At 43.6% G+C, this 16,317-nt stretch overlaps 1 protein-coding gene across 1 annotated transcript in view; it reads left to right on the top strand.

Moving 5' to 3' along the window:
- The window catches only part of adamts16 (ADAM metallopeptidase with thrombospondin type 1 motif, 16), a gene marked incomplete at both ends in the record, with an annotated part of 179,072 nt that overhangs the window by 140,111 nt on the left and 22,644 nt on the right, over positions 1-16,317 (top strand). The window contains 5 exons of the mRNA XM_083648904.1: positions 1,318-1,448; positions 2,486-2,609; positions 3,016-3,260; positions 3,777-3,912; positions 9,203-9,329. Of these exons, the coding sequence (XP_083505030.1) occupies positions 1,318-1,448; positions 2,486-2,609; positions 3,016-3,260; positions 3,777-3,912; positions 9,203-9,329 (763 nt within the window). The remainder of the gene's footprint in view (positions 1-1,317; positions 1,449-2,485; positions 2,610-3,015; positions 3,261-3,776; positions 3,913-9,202; positions 9,330-16,317) is intronic.

Here is a 16,317-nt window from a genome sequence, read left to right as displayed (position 1 = left end):
GAGTAGCAACCAGGATAAATAAATGAATTAGCACTAATGGGGGATAAAAAAAAATCTGGGGGGGGGGGGGTTGGGGGGGAGATGTGTGTAAGCTGTACTGCTTCTATGTCTTGCCTCCCAGATCAAGATGTGTGTAAGCTGTACTGCTTCTATGTCTTACCTCCCAGGTCAAGATGTGTGTAAGCTGTACTGCGTCTATGTCTTTCCTCCCAGATCAAGATGTGTGTAAGCTGTACTGCTTCTATGTCTTTCCCCCCAGATCAAGATGTGTGTAAGCTGTACTGCTTCTATGTCTTTCCCCCCAGATCAAGATGTGTGTAAGCTGTACTGCTTCTATGTCTTTCCTCCCAGATCAAGATGTGTGTAAGCTGTACTGCTTCTATGTCTTTCCCCCCAGATCAAGATGTGTGTAAGCTGTACTGCTTCTATGTCTTACCTCCCAGATCAAGATGTGTGTAAGCTGTACTGCTTCTATGTCTTACCTCCCAGATCAAGATGTGTGTAAGCTGTACTGCTTCTATGTCTTTCCTCCCAGATCAAGATGTGTGTAAGCTGTACTGCTTCTATGTCTTACCTCCCAGGTCAAGATGTGTGTAAGCTGTACTGCGTCTATGTCTTTCCTCCCAGATCAAGATGTGTGTAAGCTGTACTGCTTCTATGTCTTTCCCCCCAGATCAAGATGTGTGTAAGCTGTACTGCTTCTATGTCTTACCTCCCAGATCAAGATGTGTGTAAGCTGTACTGCTTCTATGTCTTTCCTCCCAGATCAAGATGTGTGTAAGCTGTACTGCTTCTATGTCTTTCCTCCCAGATCAAGATGTGTGTAAGCTGTACTGCTTCTATGTCTTACCTCCCAGATCAAGATGTGTGTAAGCTGTACTGCTTCTATGTCTTACCTCCCAGATCAAGATGTGTGTAAGCTGTACTGCTTCTATGTCTTACCTCCCAGATCAAGATGTGTGTAAGCTGTACTGCTTCTATGTCTTTCCCCCCACATCAAGATGTGTGTAAGTTGTACTGCTTCTATGTCTTTCCTCCCAGATCAAGATGTGTGTAAGCTGTACTGCTTCTATGTCTTTCCTCCCAGATCAAGATGTGTGTAAGCTGTACTGCTTCTATGTCTTACCTCCCAGATCAAGATGTGTGTAAGCTGTACTGCTTCTATGTCTTACCTCCTAGATCAAGATGTGTGTAAGCTGTACTGCTTCTATGTCTTTCCCCCCACATCAAGATGTGTGTAAGCTGTACTGCTTCTATGTCTTACCTCCCAGATCAAGATGTGTGTAAGCTGTACTGCTTCTATGTCTTTCCTCCCAGATCAAGATGTGTGCAAGCTGTACTGCTTCGCTGAAGGCTATGATTTCTTCTTTGCCCTGGCCAGCAAAGTTAAGGATGGGACACTGTGCTCTCAGGATAGCTCCAACGTCTGTATTGATGGACTGTGTGAGGTAATACATGACTGTGTGAGGTAATACATGGCTGTGTGAGGTAATACATGACTGTGTGATGTAATACATGGCTGTGTGAGGTAATACATGACTGTGTGAGGGAAGACTGTACATGACTGTGTGAGGTCATACATGACCTGGTCCAGGCACTTGTCATCTCCCGCCTGGACTACTGCAATGTTCTTCTGGCTGGGCTACCTGCCACAGCCGTCCGACCGCGTCAGCTCATTCAGAACGCTGCAGCCCGTCTGGTGTTCAACCAACCAAAATTCTCTCATGTCACTCCCCTCTTCCGTGACCTTCACTGGCTTCCCATCTTGGCTCGCATCAAATTCAAGACACTGGTACTGGCATACAGGACCGTCCACACGACAGCCCCTTCGTATCTGCAATCTATGGTCAAGTTCCAAACTTCTTATCGCTCCCTCCGCTCCGCCACCCGTCCAGATGGCCTCGCTCCTCCACCGCTACGTAAGATCAAAAGTCGCTCGTCCCGATCGCGACTCTTCTCGTTCCTGGTGCCACAATGGTGGAATGAGCTCCCCCCTTTGGTCAGAACGGCCGAATTACTGCCAATCTTTCGGCAGAGACTAAAAACTCACCTTTTCAGGCTACACCTGGGCCCTTCTTGAACTAACATATTTTAATTAAAAAGAAAAAAATCCTTCTCAAACCTACTAATGCTACATGTTACTTATTCCTTCTCAAACTACTTCCTACATGGTGCTGGTCTATCAAAATACCTTAGCTGTCATTGATTGTGTTGCATAGTGGTTTTCTGTACTGTTGACAAATTGTGATATTGTAAGTCGCTTTGGACAAAAGCGTCTGCTAAATGACATAATGTAATGTAATCTATATATAACTTTTGGAATGAGCTCTCTCAGATCAAAAGTTTTTTCTGCCCCATGATAAATATTGTTACATTTTTGTATCACGATATATTGCATTTAGATATGGTCCCATCCATATATTCTCAAGAGCAATAATATTGTCTGTGTTGTTTTTTGTTTTGTTTTTGTTTGTTTTTCCAACAGAAAGTGGGCTGTGACCATGTGTTGGGCTCCACAGATGTGCCTGATGCTTGTGGGGTTTGTAAAGGAGACAACTCCACTTGCAAAGTCTACAAGGGACAGTATACCAAGCAGCATTATACTAACCGTAGGTCACATTAACGTACAGGAATAGTCCATTTCAGTTATGTTGGTGATTTTTTTCCTGTTTGAGATTAGATGTTGCTATAAGTGCCTTTTTAGCTGTGACCAGCAGCTCTATAAGTCACTCTGTCGGTTGGTCCACAAAAGGTTCACCACCCATTAGCGGGCACAGTTTTCACCCTAGGAGGCTGAAATTTGGCATGGAGGTCAAGTGTGTGTGTAAAGATGTGTGTTTGTGTTCATGCCAATTGGCTAAAAGGCGGTGGTATGGGGTTTCGAAATGCAGGGTAGCATTATGTGGTCCCAGCTATTGCGAGTTTGCGCATGTTTTTAATATATCTCACCTGCCAATTTCCTTTTTTAATTATTTTATGTTGCTGTTTTGGCTTGATTTCATACTTTTTTTGCAGAATACTATGCGGTGGTGTCCATCCCAGCGGGTGCCCGGAGCATCCGTGTGGTGGAGCTGAACACGTCCAGCTCCTACCTGGCTCTCCGGGACACTCAGAGGCGCTACTACCTGAACGGGCGCTGGACAGTGGACTGGCCCGGCAGACACCCCATTGCTGGGGCCCTGTTTGAGTACAAGAGGCCCTACAACAGACCAGAGAGCCTCACGTCAATGGGCCCCACCAATGAGACGCTGGTCATAGAGGTATGGAACCTTACTTGCTTACTTACATACTTGATTACTTACCTACCTGTACTCATTTGATTTCATTTGATTTGTTAGATTTTATTTCAAACATGTAAAGAAAAAATGACCAAATGAACAAAAAAATAAAAAATAAAAGCAAGAATGACAATCGGATAACAAAAACAAAAAAAGCAATAACCCCTCCCTGCAAGTGTAATGAGCACACACACACATATTTATACACATATATAGATATACACATATATAGATAAATACACACACACGCACACATGCGCACGTGCGCACACACACACACACACACACACAAACACACACACACACACACACACACACACACACACACACACACACACACACACATAGACAGAGAGAGAGAGAAACTTGATACTTTTTTATTATGGATAAATACTATTGTAGGTAATTAGTAGATTATTACTACTTCCTTATAGTACTTAGTAACTAATTTTTGTAATCATTCATCTAGTCATCCTCACCATATTCTCTGTGATGTAGATTTTGTTGCAGGGCTGGAACCCAGGTGTGCGTTGGGAATACACTCTGAAGAAAGCTGACGAGAGGAAGAACCACATCAAACACAACTACGCTTGGGCCATCATACGCTCCCAGTGCTCAGCCACCTGTGCCGGAGGCAAGTACAGACATTAATGCTACAAAATACTCCTCATCTGTTAATATCAACACAGTGGTGTTATCCTATCATATTGCACTTGTGTTGAATAGTAACTCACTGCAATCACAGAAGTGTTGAAAACGATACATTCTGTTTATGCAGTATGGCCCCTTACATCCTTCCTGTCAGAGTAAATAATTTGACATGTAACAAGGTTGCACACTAGAATGGGGATATAATAATAATAATAATAATAATAATAATAATAATAATTTCATTTCCCCCCCCATTCATTTACCTTTATTTATTCAGGAAAAGTCAGTTGAGAGAGTAAGCCCTCTTTTACAATGATGCCCTGACACAATACAAATAAAACAAAACATCACAATCAACACCAAATATCAAAAGAACACAAAGCCAGAGAGTACAAATAATACACAACAGCATTGCAGATACTAGAAACCGGTTGATTTAGTTTCAGTGATTTCTGCAACCTGTTCCATTTGTCTGGCGCTTAAAAACTAAAAGCTAATTTCCCAAGTTCAGTATTAATGCGGGGGGTTTCAAGGGTGAGATCTGAGAAGATGGGAAGATGGGAAGATAGAGCCCATAAAAGCAGTACAGCTTACACACATCTTGATCTGGGAGGTAAGGCATAGAAGACACGGACAATTTGAAAAGAAAAAGGCATGAAATGCCTGCCGAATAACTAATAATAAATGGAAAGAATTGAATCTCACCGTCTAAGGGTGAGATGTGAGATATGAGGGTAACTTATTGAGTAATGCCTGATAAACAAAGAGGAGGCAGTGGTGTTCCCTTCTAACACTAAGCGAGGGCCATCCTCATTTCTGATCAAGTAAACAATGATATGTTCTGAATTTATCCTGCAGTTATGAACCTTAAAGGAGAACTAACCCCCAAAACACTTTTTTTCAGCTTTTAACCAATATATATGACTTTGGGGGTGATGTGTGAAGAATTCTGGTCAGAATTTCCACATTTGACACCAAACTGTTGCCATTTTACCATTTGTATCATTTTTCAGCAGCATACCTGGCATAAGCGCCCTCTAAGGGTGGAACACTGCTTTTTTTTCTCAAATGAATGGGATATTTGACACGTCGTGACGTCACGGTGAACCAAAGACTATGGGATTTCAAGATAGTTACTCCACTACTCCCCCTGTACCCTTTCGGCTCCTCACAACTCCAAGCCTATTCCTATTGAAGTTTGCTCTTAAAATACTGAACCAAACGTCGTCAAAGTTGGCACATGTCTTAATTATAGTTAGTTTCCCGCTGAATGTGTCATTACTTTATTAATATCTTACCTGGATAAGCTCGAATGATGATGTTTATATTATCAGTCCGAGTTGGAAGCACTCTCTCGCGGCCAGTCAGGCGGGAGAGAGTCGTACTGTATCCTCATGCATCCTCATGCACAAGCCTCAAGCTCCGGGGGCGCGCGCAGCAGCAGCAGCAGGTGGGGGCTTTTGCATAGGAACAGTCCGACATTTCCGCAAACAAATCTAAACGCAGTTTAGCGCACATGTAAAATATAACGCTATACTACGACGTGACAACGTGACAAAGCTTCTCTAAACATATCGGCTAATATAATATCGTCACTGTGTACAAGCAACGCCAACTTTTCAGGAAATGAAGTCAGCAGAGCAGAGCGACTGGCTCTGTCTGTGTGTGTGTGCTCCTCGGGGGGATTTGCATGGGAACAGTCTGACGCTCTCAGTTGCAGTTTAGCGCACATGTAAAATATAACGCTATACTACGGCGTGAGAACGCTGCTCTTAACACATCGGCTATAATATATTTCCCTGCATCCCTCCTACTGAGATTATATCGGTATTGAGTTTGGACAGACTGAATCGGCTGACTGAAGGTGCTCTTATGCTCGAGCGAAGCTCTGTGGGAGGAGGGAGGAGGAGAAGAGCTCTGCCCTGCTCTGCCCTGCACTGCACTGCCTGAGAGGAAAAATCAGAGGTGCTGTAACTTTGAACAAGAATCACGAAAAGCCCCAAAACGCAATTAAAAACGGATTTCATTGCGCGGTTTATCTCTAGTTAGACGAGGGAATGACGTGGAGAAATCTTGCATTGTGATTTACATGAGCGTGAGAGCGGGGCGTTTGTCGTGACTATTGTGCTGTACTGCGCTCTCGCGTCACTAATCTCACGTAGTAGGACAAGACGCCGCACACACACATATGACAAAAATAATTAAATTTCTAGTTCGCCACTGAATTACCAAATTGATATAACTTTCAACCATTTTGAGCAAAGCTGTTTCCAAACAGGCCACCAGCGTTGGCTAGTTGTTGATATTTATAAAGATATTGCCCCTCTCAAATAAATTATTTTTGAGGCAGTAGGCAAACTGTAATGGCGTCGATTCCCGAAAAAAAATCTTGACTTGAACACAGCCAAAGAGTCTAGTATAGACAAGAGCATATGTCGTTTCTTGGTTTTTTCCATAGGTATTTTCAAATCACTGTTCTGATACATATCTAGGGGGTTAGTCCTCCTTTAAGGCACTGTGATAGCAGGCATCAAGTGATTTCAAAGTGGAAGGGGCTGCTGCATGCATACTGTACATAGTATTTCACCATAATCGAGATAGAGAGGGAAGGGGAAAGGGGGGGTGGCAAGGGTGGAGGAGGTGGTGTATGCTTGGGAGAACAGGTAGGTTTTGAGTCGGGATTTGAAAGTGGAGAGTGAGGGTGAGTCTCTGGACAGGCTAGGGGAGGGAGTTCCGGTCGTGGTGCTGCTATCGAGAATGCTTGATCTCCAAAGCTGCAGAGTTTTGGATGGAACAGTGAGGGGACCAGTGGATGAGGATCGGAGGGTTCGGGTGGGGCGATGGGGGAGGAGGAGGTCAGTCAGATAAGAGGGGGTTGAGGAGTAGTTTGAAGTTAATGTGTTCTTTGATGGGGAGCCAGTGGAGAGAATGGAGGACAGGAGTGATGTGATCCCGGGACCGGGTGTTTGTGAGAAGGCAGAGTGAGTGAATGAGTTCTGAACCATCTGGAGTCTATGGAGGGAGCGGGAGGTGATGCCAGTGAGGAGGCAATAGTCAAGGCGGAAGGAGATGAAGATATAATTTAATTTATTATGCAGTGGCTTGATGTTTTGACCCATCAGAAGTAAGTCAATCTAGACCAAGTAAAGTCACCAGCCCCCTTTTTTAGGATTCCAGCCCAGAGATGAAGAAGCCAGCATCTAAAGGCCAGTCTGGCCCCTCTGATCTGTAATGAGGCTTTTAGCAGCGGGTTAAATGGAGAGGAGAGCACTACCGTCATTACTGAGGGGGACATTAGTCGGCCTCGGGACTCATTGGTGGGGACAGGTGGGACCTCTTCTCCTTCCTGTTTTACTGGAGACCTGCTATTACACACACACACACACACACACACACACACACACACACACACACACACACACACACTGCTGTAATGACCTGGGCACACCCTTGTATGGGGATTTGAGGTGTGTGTGTGTGTGTGTGTGTGTGTGTGTGTGTGTGTGTGTGTGTGTGTGTGTGTGTGTGTGTGTGTGTGTGTGTGTGTGTGTGTGTGTGTGTGTGCGTGCGTGCGTGTGTGTGTGAACACAACACAAGTGTGTGAACAAAACCCCCAGTGTAGAGTTCTTATTGATTGACCCTGCAGGCTAAAGTTCCCCACCCCTGCTCTATTGAGGTTGAACTAAAGCCCCTCCACCTCTCTGTGTCCTGATTGGAGGCCCTAATGGGTGGTGGGTCATTAGCTTTATTAAAGAGTGCGACTGACTAAACTGACGAGAACGAGCGCTGCAGATTGACCTTGCCTCAGGCCAAATACCAAGCGGGGATCTGTGAACCTGGGATTCAAGTTTCACCTAAATCAAACAGCACTTTCACATGGCCAATTTGCACCAGAATTGACTCATAGGGCATTTCTTTAAAGGTGATTTCAAGAGATTCACGATATTTATTGTCACTCCGTTGTACAAGTATTAGAGCTTAGATTGGGCCCAAAAAAACAAGCCCGACCCGAGCCCGTTCCGTCTGGACCCATCCCGTCCCGTCCCTCATGGGCTGCATTTATGGGCCCGAGCCCGAAATGTTCTTATATCTAAACTATAACCCTGTTGTCTGTTCAGTCTTATGAATACAAGGTTTTAAGGTTACATTGTTATAACATTTTGATAGAGATGCACCGATTGATCGGCATGTGACCGGAAATGGACAATTTTTAGCTGATTGGCCATGACCCTGCGATAGTCAGTCTACATATACGATTCTGTGTGCCGGTCGCGCCCCCCCTTTTTTCACGTGACGTGCGCGCACCACAAAGCAGCGAGACAGACAGATGGGCTGCAGCTACCATACACATGCCAGCATGTCCTCCTCAGTGTGGACATTTTCCACCATCAGTGAAGACACAAAGCTCGCAGTTTGTCACACATGCAAGTCGAAGATAAGCCGAAAATAAGCGCGGAGGAACAACTCGGCTGGAGTCCAGTCTGAGCAGCTCCCTCACCTTCCCTCTCCCTCTCTGCTCCCTCTCCCCTGCAGCACGGCCACAGCGCACCACACTACAGTATTGTTACCCTGTAGTTACACTATAACTACAGTCTTGTTACCCTGTAGTTACATGGTTATTGCTAACCATGTAACCATTACGGCTGTATTCTAAAGCGCTACCCAGTTTTATAACTTCGATTTCAGTCGAGCTAACATGTTTACATGCAGTTCAAAAGTCCGGTTTTAGGCGGACTAACGCAATAATTCAATTTTTTTTTTCTGACTCTGTGTGTAAACTCTGATATTCAGACTTGAATCGTCAACTCGTAAACTCATTTCCTCTTCTACTCAAGAACAGCCTAGAACAGCCAAATCCACAACTGTGGAGTGGGCGTGGCTTCGAAGGTCTGGAGCCAGGCAAAACTCCTTGTCCATGGATAATATTTTGATGTTTTGTTGCACCTGTTTTCTTTTGGAAAAGTACATGCATGATAGCTGTGGCTGTGGGATATACTGGAATTTATTTTTTTTATGGTCATTGTATTTGCACACAAAAAGAAAAGCTCTGTCCAGTAACCTGGAACACTTTTATTTTGAGATGTGTTTGAGTGAGATGGTCCTACCTCATGCAAATGATAAGAATTGTTACACGAATCATAATTTTCTATTAAAGCAAAGTTACAAAAATGTTTGTGTAAGCTGTCAATTATTTTCTGCCTGGAAGACATTGTAAACAAACCTTTTGATTGGGTCTTTCTCCTTTAATGTTATGTGTGATATTCCCTGCGCAGGCCAGATGAACACCAAGTCGGCGTGCTACAAAGACATGAGAGTTCAGGTGAATACTTCCTACTGCAACCCAAGGTCCAGACCGGCTACCGGACTAATGCACTGCAACACCCAACCCTGTCCCGCCAGGTCAGACCCTCTGCTGTTTAACATGCTTATCATACAGGTCAGACCCCCTGCTGTTTAACATGCTTATCATACAGGTCAGACCCCCTGTTGTTTAACATGCTTATCATACAGGTCAGACCCCCTGTTTAACATGTTATCATACAGGTCAGACCCCCTGCTGTTTAACATGTTATCATACAGGTCAGACCCCCTGCTGTTTAACATGCTTATCATACAGGTCAGACCCCCTGTTGTTTAACATGTTATCATACAGGTCAGACCCCCTGCTGTTTAACATGCTTATCATACAGGTCAGACCCCCTGTTGTTTAACATGTTATAATACAGGTCAGACCCCCTGTTTAACATGTTATCATACAGGTCAGACCCCCTGTTGTTTAACATGTTATCATACAGGTCAGACCCCCTGTTGTTTAACATGTTATCATACAGGTCAGACCCCTGTTGTTTAACATGTTATCATACAGGTCAGACCCCCTGTTGTTTAACATGTTATCATACAGGTCAGACCCCCTGTTGTTTAACATGTTATCATACAGGTCAGACCCCCTGTTGTTTAACATGCTATCATACAGGTCAGACCCCCTGTTGTTTAACATGCTATCATACAGGTCAGACCCCCTGTTGTTTAACATGCTATCATACAGGTCAGACCCCCTGTTGTTTAACATGTTATCATACAGGTCAGACCCCCTGTTGTTTAACATGTTATCATACAGGTCAGACCCCCTGTTGTTTAACATGTTATCATACAGGTCAGACCCCCTGTTGTTTAACATGTTATCATACAGGTCAGACCCCCTGTTGTTTAACATGCTATCATACAGGTCAGACCCCCTGTTGTTTAACATGTTATCATACAGGTCAGACCCCCTGTTGTTTAACATGCTATCATACAGGTCAGACCCCCTGTTGTTTAACATGTTATCATACAGGTCAGACCCCCTGTTGTTTAACATGTTATCATACAGGTCAGACCCCCTGTTGTTTAACATGCTATCATACAGATCAGACCCCCTGCTGTTTAACATGTTATCATACAGGTCAGACCCCCTGCTGTTTAACATGTTATCATACAGGTCAGACCCCCTGCTGTTTAACATGTTATCATACAGGTCAGACCCCCTGTTGTTTAACATGTTATCATACAGGTCAGACCCCCTGCTGTTTAACATGTTATCATACAGGTCAGACCCCCTGTTGTTTAACATGTTATCATACAGGTCAGACCCCCTGTTGTTTAACATGTTATCATACAGGTCAGACCCCCTGTTGTTTAACATGTTATCATACAGGTCAGACCCCCTGCTGTTTAACATGTTATCATACAGGTCAGACCCCCTGTTGTTTAACATGTTATCATACAGGTCAGACCCCCTGTTGTTTAACATGTTATCATACAGGTCAGACCCCCTGTTGTTTAACATGTTATCATACAGGTCAGACCCCCTGTTGTTTAACATGTTATCATACAGGTCAGACCCCCTGCTGTTTAACATGTTATCATACAGGTCAGACCCCTGTTGTTTAACATGTTATCATACAGGTCAGACCCCCTGCTGTTTAACATGTTATCATACAGGTCAGACCCCCTGCTGTTTAACATGTTATCATACAGGTCAGACCCCTGTTGTTTAACATGCTATCATACAGGTCAGACCCCCTGCTGTTTAACATGTTATCATACAGGTCAGACCCCCTGTTGTTTAACATGTTATCATACAGGTCAGACCCCTGTTGTTTAACATGCTATCATACAGGTCAGACCCCCTGCTGTTTAACATGTTATCATACAGGTCAGACCCCCTGTTGTTTAACATGTTATCATACAGGTCAGACCCCCTGCTGTTTAACATGTTATCATACAGGTCAGACCCCCTGTTGTTTAACATGTTATCATACAGGTCAGACCCCCTGTTGTTTAACATGTTATACAGGTCAGACCCCCTGTTGTTTAACATGTTATCATACAGGTCAGACCCCTGTTGTTTAACATGTTATCATACAGGTCAGACCCCCTGTTGTTTAACATGTTATACAGGTCAGACCCCCTGGTGTTTAACATGTTATCATACAGGTCAGACCCCCTGTTGTTTAACATGTTATCACAGGTCAGACCCCCTGCTGTTTAACATGTTATCATACAGGTCAGACCCCCTGTTGTTTAACATGCTATCATACAGGTCAGACCCCCTGTTGTTTAACATGTTATCATACAGGTCAGACCCCCTGCTGTTTAACATGTTATCATACAGGTCAGACCCCCTGCTGTTTAACATGTTATCATACAGGTCAGACCCCCTGTTGTTTAACATGTTATCATACAGGTCAGACCCCCTGTTGTTTAACATGTTATCATACAGGTCAGACCCCCTGTTGTTTAACATGTTATCATACAGGTCAGACCCCCTGCTGTTTAACATGTTATCATACAGGTCAGACCCCTGTTGTTTAACATGTTATCATACAGGTCAGACCCCCTGCTGTTTAACATGTTATCATACAGGTCAGACCCCCTGCTGTTTAACATGTTATCATACAGGTCAGACCCCTGTTGTTTAACATGCTATCATACAGGTCAGACCCCCTGTTCTTTAACATGTTATCATACAGGTCAGACCCCTGTTGTTTAACATGCTATCATACAGGTCAGACCCCCTGCTGTTTAACATGTTATCATACAGGTCAGACCCCCTGTTGTTTAACATGTTATCATACAGGTCAGACCCCCTGTTGTTTAACATGTTATCATACAGGTCAGACCCCCTGTTGTTTAACATGTTATAATACAGGTCAGACCCCCTGTTTAACATGTTATCATACAGGTCAGACCCCCTGTTGTTTAACATGTTATCATACAGGTCAGACCCCCTGTTGTTTAACATGCTATCATACAGGTCAGACCCCCTGTTGTTTAACATGTTATACAGGTCAGACCCCCTGTTGTTTAACATGTTATCATACAGGTCAGACCCCTGTTGTTTAACATGTTATCATACAGGTCAGACCCCCTGTTGTTTAACATGTTATACAGGTCAGACCCCCTGGTGTTTAACATGTTATCATACAGGTCAGACCCCCTGTTGTTTAACATGTTATCATACAGGTCAGACCCCCTGTTGTTTAACATGTTATACAGGTCAGACCCCCTGTTGTTTAACATGTTATCATACAGGTGAGACCCCCTGTTGTTTAACAGGTTATCATACAGGTCAGACCCCCTGTTGTTTAACATGTTATCATACAGGTCAGACCCCCTGCTGTTTAACATGTTATCATACAGGTCAGACCCCCTGTTGTTTAACATGCTATCATACAGGTCAGACCCCCTGTTGTTTAACATGTTATCATACAGGTCAGACCCCCTGCTGTTTAACATGTTATCATACAGGTCAGACCCCCTGCTGTTTAACATGTTATCATACAGGTCATACCCCCTGTTGTTTAACATGTTATCATACAGGTCAGACCCCCTGTTGTTTAACATGTTATCATACAGGTCAGACCCCCTGCTGTTTAACATGTTATCATACAGGTCAGACCCCTGTTGTTTAACATGTTATCATACAGGTCAGACCCCCTGCTGTTTAACATGTTATCATACAGGTCAGACCCCCTGCTGTTTAACATGTTATCATACAGGTCAGACCCCTGTTGTTTAACATGCTATCATACAGGTCAGACCCCCTGTTGTTTAACATGTTATCATACAGGTCAGACCCCTGTTGTTTAACATGCTATCATACAGGTCAGACCCCCTGCTGTTTAACATGTTATCATACAGGTCAGACCCCCTGTTGTTTAACATGTTATCATACAGGTCAGACCCCCTGTTGTTTAACATGTTATCATACAGGTCAGACCCCCTGTTGTTTAACATGTTATCATACAGGTCAGACCCCCTGTTGTTTAACATGTTATCATACAGGTCAGACCCCCTGTTGTTTAACATGTTATCATACAGGTCAGACCCCCTGTTGTTTAACATGTTATCATACAGGTCAGACCCCCTGTTGTTTAACATGTTATCATACAGGCCAGACCCCCTGTTGTTTAACATGTTATCATACAGGTCAGACCCCTGTTGTTTAACATGTTATCATACAGGTCAGACCCCCTGTTGTTTAACATGTTATACAGGTCAGACCCCCTGGTGTTTAACATGTTATCATACAGGTCAGACCCCCTGTTGTTTAACATGTTATCATACAGGTCAGACCCCCTGGTGTTTAACATGTTATACAGGTCAGACCCCCTGTTGTTTAACATGTTATACAGGTCAGACCCCCTGGTGTTTAACATGTTATACAGGTCAGACCCCTGTTGTTTAACATGCTATCATACAGGTCAGACCCCCTGCTGTTTAACATGTTATCATACAGGTCAGACCCCCTGTTGTTTAACATGTTATCATACAGGTCAGACCCCCTGTTGTTTAACATGTTATCATACAGGTCAGACCCCCTGTTGTTTAACATGTTATCATACAGGTCAGACCCCTGTTGTTTAACATGTTATCATACAGGTCAGACCCCTGTTGTTTAACATGTTATCATACAGGTCAGACCCCCTGCTGTTTAACATGTTATCATACAGGTCAGACCCCCTGTTGTTTAACATGTTATCATACAGGTCAGACCCCCTGTTTAACATGTTATCATACAGGTCAGACCCCCTGCTGTTTAACATTCTATCATAATCATAAATCATGCATAAATGATTTGGCATGCCTCTAATCTGCGCTTGCGCCCACTGTTTCTGATGAGTTATGCTCCCCGCGAGTAATTGCATCCCCACCCATATTTTGGGGTTGTTTTAACTTAAAAACAGGGAGGTCACGTCTAGCCTGGGTAAACCCAGCCTCCACGTGACCTCTATGCGCTCTCAGTCACAGCGCATAGATAGAGGTCACGTGGAGGCTGGGTTTACCCAGGCTAGGTCACGTCTACCCAAACAATGATATCATTTTTAAACAGTTATGTTTCTGTATAAATCATTACAATTATGCTCTGTGCGTGCGTGCGTGTGTGCACGCGCACGCACATTGGTGCTGCAGCTTGACTGTCTGTCTTGCTGTCTTTCCATTTTTTATTTAAAATTGGCCCCTCCTCTTGTTTCTGTTGTCTGCTGCCAGGTATCCCAGCATGCTTTGCAAGGCGCTGAACGATGCAAAATTGTTTTGCTGTGTAGGGGCTGTTAGGCTATCTCACTCAAGGTCCCTCTTGTGCTGGGAGAGTATACCTACCCTGAAGTAGGAGCTAAAAAAGTCCTTCAAAAGGGTGTTCTAAGAACTACGATCTTTCCTGTGGTGCAGACAATAAAAAGGGGGAAGTTCCTCCAAACTTAGTTAGAACTATGTAAAAGTTCCTCCGAAAATGCCTACCGTCACCTGGAGCGGTAGGCTGATGAGAGAGAGCGAGAGAGAGTCACACAGACAGACAGACAGACAGACAGAGAGGGAGTCATAGTTGTGTGGTTCCAGGGTGTGGTTGGTTCTGTCAGATCTTGGCTCAGCTCGTTTGGGTTCTGACAGATCGGGCCTAGGCAGAGGATCAAAGTTAATTTGTCATGGGCTGTTGCTGTGGACATCATAGGGAGTGGACCACTCGCTGACAGTTAGGACATGCATGAACACACGCACACACGCACGCACACACACACACACACACACACACACACACACACACACACACACACACACACACACACAAACACACACACACACACACACACACACACACACACAAACAGGGGAAGTGTCCCTCCCTTGTCTCTGCTGTTCTGGACAGTGTCATGAATGGTAAAACTCCAGAAAATGAACCAATGAAGGACACTCTCAGGCTTGGCTATGCCGGTGATGGTGACAGTGTGTTGTGATGATGTGGTTTGTTTTGGTTTCAGTTGTATATACACATATGGTGACAATACACAAACTAAATATGTTCACACAATAGTATGAAATAAATGAATTGTTGATTGGCAGTTTTGGAGAGTGGTTTTGATTAATTCCAGCCAAATCTTTCCAGTAAGAATGAATAACAGCGATGCAGTGCACCTTGACCCTATGTATATATAGGCCCTATATACTCCTAAAACAGCTGTTGTTGAGGTGACCCTGACTGCATTTTCTGAATATGTCCTAGTAGTTGGAGTAATCATTTCTAGAAAATTCTGTTCTATAGATGAGGGTTGTTGTCACAATAATATATAATTTCCAACTTTGATACCAGTACCCAGGACAATATCAATACTCAATACTAGAGATGAAACAATATGAACATTTCATATCACGATGATAGTGACCAAAATTATCACGGTTATCAGTATTATCACGGTATTGTTCAAATGTGCTGAAAATGTTCAAAAAGTAGGGGATAGTTTTGGACATTTCTGTCTGTATCTTGGAGCTCTTTAAAGCCAGTGCATTCAAAATTTGATACATACTATGGTAATTACATGTGTCTGCTATCACATAGTGTGGCTGTTACCTCTGCAACACACACAGAAAATGCATGGCTTAGTCTCAAACACAAGGAGTGAAATGTTCCAATCCACCCCATAGTCTGGGTTAGTTGTAACACACCCTGGGGTGAAATGTAACATTATGAAGTAAGGATTAAAACAAAAACTTAACATATTGAAATCTTTTTATTTAACAATTACATTACTTTTTAACATACAGTAACTTGTGTGTGTGTGTGTGTGTGTGTGTGTGTGTGTGTGTGTGTGTGTGTGTGTCTCAAGTATGTTAGCTACTGTTATAAGATCAAAGGCTGCTCTATCATTTGATATGGCATCCTCCATCAGTATTATGGCAATGGGTCGGTGAGGTGCTGCTGCAAACATGTTTTGTACTCTCTCCTATTGCCTATTGTGAGTAGTTGGTACTCTGTCTGTGTTGAATCTGTACTGTTCTGTTTTTTACATGCAACCATGTACTCTCGACGTGTAACTTCTCCACCTTCTTGGCCAGTTCTCCCTTGTAAAAG

This window comes from Poromitra crassiceps, assembly GCF_964638095.1.
Source record: "Poromitra crassiceps genome assembly, chromosome: 1".
NCBI lineage: Eukaryota > Metazoa > Chordata > Actinopteri > Beryciformes > Melamphaidae > Poromitra > Poromitra crassiceps.
Note: the sequence above shows the minus strand (reverse complement) of the source record. Positions and strands in the feature narration are given on the sequence as shown.